The sequence below is a fragment of the Empidonax traillii genome, unplaced genomic scaffold (assembly GCF_003031625.1).
Source record: "Empidonax traillii isolate 1590-97213 ecotype Southwest subspecies unplaced genomic scaffold, ASM303162v1 scaffold3480:size12768, whole genome shotgun sequence".
In the NCBI taxonomy this organism is placed as follows: Eukaryota; Metazoa; Chordata; class Aves; order Passeriformes; family Tyrannidae; genus Empidonax; species Empidonax traillii.
The window spans coordinates 11,134-12,768 of NW_020958673.1; the positions used below are offsets into that span (position 1 = coordinate 11,134).

At 60.6% G+C, this 1,635-nt stretch overlaps 1 protein-coding gene across 1 annotated transcript; it reads left to right on the plus strand.

Annotated features, from left to right (window-relative positions):
• Positions 1-158: 158 nt before the first annotated feature.
• Positions 159-1,584, plus strand: LOC114072563 (the record flags this gene model as incomplete). Its single annotated transcript, XM_027910443.1, has 5 exons — positions 159-188; positions 320-457; positions 822-998; positions 1,130-1,285; positions 1,444-1,584. Coding segments are annotated over exons 1-5 (642 nt in total), but the record flags the coding sequence as incomplete, so codon positions are not given.
• Between the last annotated feature and the right edge of the window lie 51 nt (positions 1,585-1,635).

Below are 1,635 nucleotides of genomic sequence, written 5' to 3' on the forward strand. Positions count from 1 at the left end.
AGCCCCAGCAGAGGTTGGCCCACCCAGCTCAGGGTTGATGGTGCCTGTTTTCCCCTGCCAGGGAGATGCGCCGTGTTTCAGTCCCGTTATGTTCCTGGATTGCCCTCTGCCTACTGGGGCTTCTCAGCAGGGACAAGCCCTGCTGGGAGGTTCCCGCCATGGCCTTCCTTGTGGAGGTGAGCCTGCTGGTGAGCGCTGCCTGGCCGAGCTGCCTCCACCTCTCAGCCCTCTGGCAGCCGCAGCTGCTGCCTGGGCACAGCCCTGTGCGGGTCCGGGCTCCTGCCGGCCGGGCACCCCGTCACTGCTGCGTGCCTTGCAGGTCCTCGACTGCCTGGACTTGAGAGAATGCGGTGACAGAGTCCTGGAGATTGCTTCAAGGCACCTTCAGAGCGAGTGCCCAGAGAGGCGTCGCCTGGCACTCAGAGCTCTTGTGGTGCTGAGCAAAGATCGTGCAATGGTGAGCAGGGGGCAGGGACTGAAGCCGTGTGGGCAGCGTGGGGCTGGGCAATGCAGTCACTTGGGCTGGGCTGGGCTTTGGGAGCTGTGGCAGCTGCTCCCAGCTCTGCTGCCTCCCTGCTCAGCTGCCCCAGTCCCTCGGGACAGGCCTTTGGCCTCCGGGCCCCGTGGCAGCACCTGGGGCTGCCCCACCCGAGCGGGGTTGGCTCTGCAGCCGTTCCTGGCTTCACAGCACAGCCTTGTGTTGGGATTCCTGTGCAGGGACAGAAGTTGGACTCGATGACCCTTGTGGGTCTCTTCCAACTGGGGATGTTCTAGGATTCCACCATTCCTGACTTCACAGCACAGCATTGTGTTCCTCACAGGCTGATGGCATGCGGACCCTGACGAAAATCCTCATGGATGTACTATTGGATGCAGACAGAGAGCTGGTCGGGATGGCCCTCTCTGTATTCATTAATGAAGTTGAGGACAGAGATGTCCTAATCTACACCCCCACTGCCCTGCAACTGGCTGAGGCAGTCCAGACACTCTTTAGCGATGTAAGGCTCTGTGCGCCCCACCACAGGCCCTGGGGGCTGTCAGGAAACTGTGGCCTGTGCATGTGCAGGCCTGTGCCCCGGTGGGCCTGGAACACCCAGTGCTAAGGCCTTTTCTTCTTCCTTTGCATCAGGACAACATCCGTGTGCAACTGCTCTCCATTCACCTCTTCCGAAAGGTGATGGAGCTGGTAGTGGATGAGGGAAAACCATCCTTGAAGAAACATGTGATCCAGAGCCTGCTCCCACTTTTTTTCCAATGGCATAATGAGAACCAGCAAGTGGCAGAAGTGAGCACTTGTGGGCTCTGGAGTCTCCATGGGAAGGGCCTGGGCTGCCTCCTGCCCTGGCACCTCCCAAGCTCCAGCCTCCTTCTGGCCTTGGTCCAGGGACACGGGTCCTGTGCCCTGGGCTGTGGTGTCATGTCCTGCTCCCTGTTGCTCTGCAGGCCTCTCAGAAAGCGCTTCTTCGTGCAGCCTGGTTTCTGAAGAGGAAGGATCTCGAGCAGCTGCTGAAGACAGAGCAGCCATTAAAATTTGGCGAGTGCCTGGTAAGGACGGCCCTGAAGCCCCAGTCCCCGATGGCCCGAGTGTGGGGCTGGCACTGTGCCCCTGCCCACTGCTGCAGCCCCTGTGGGACA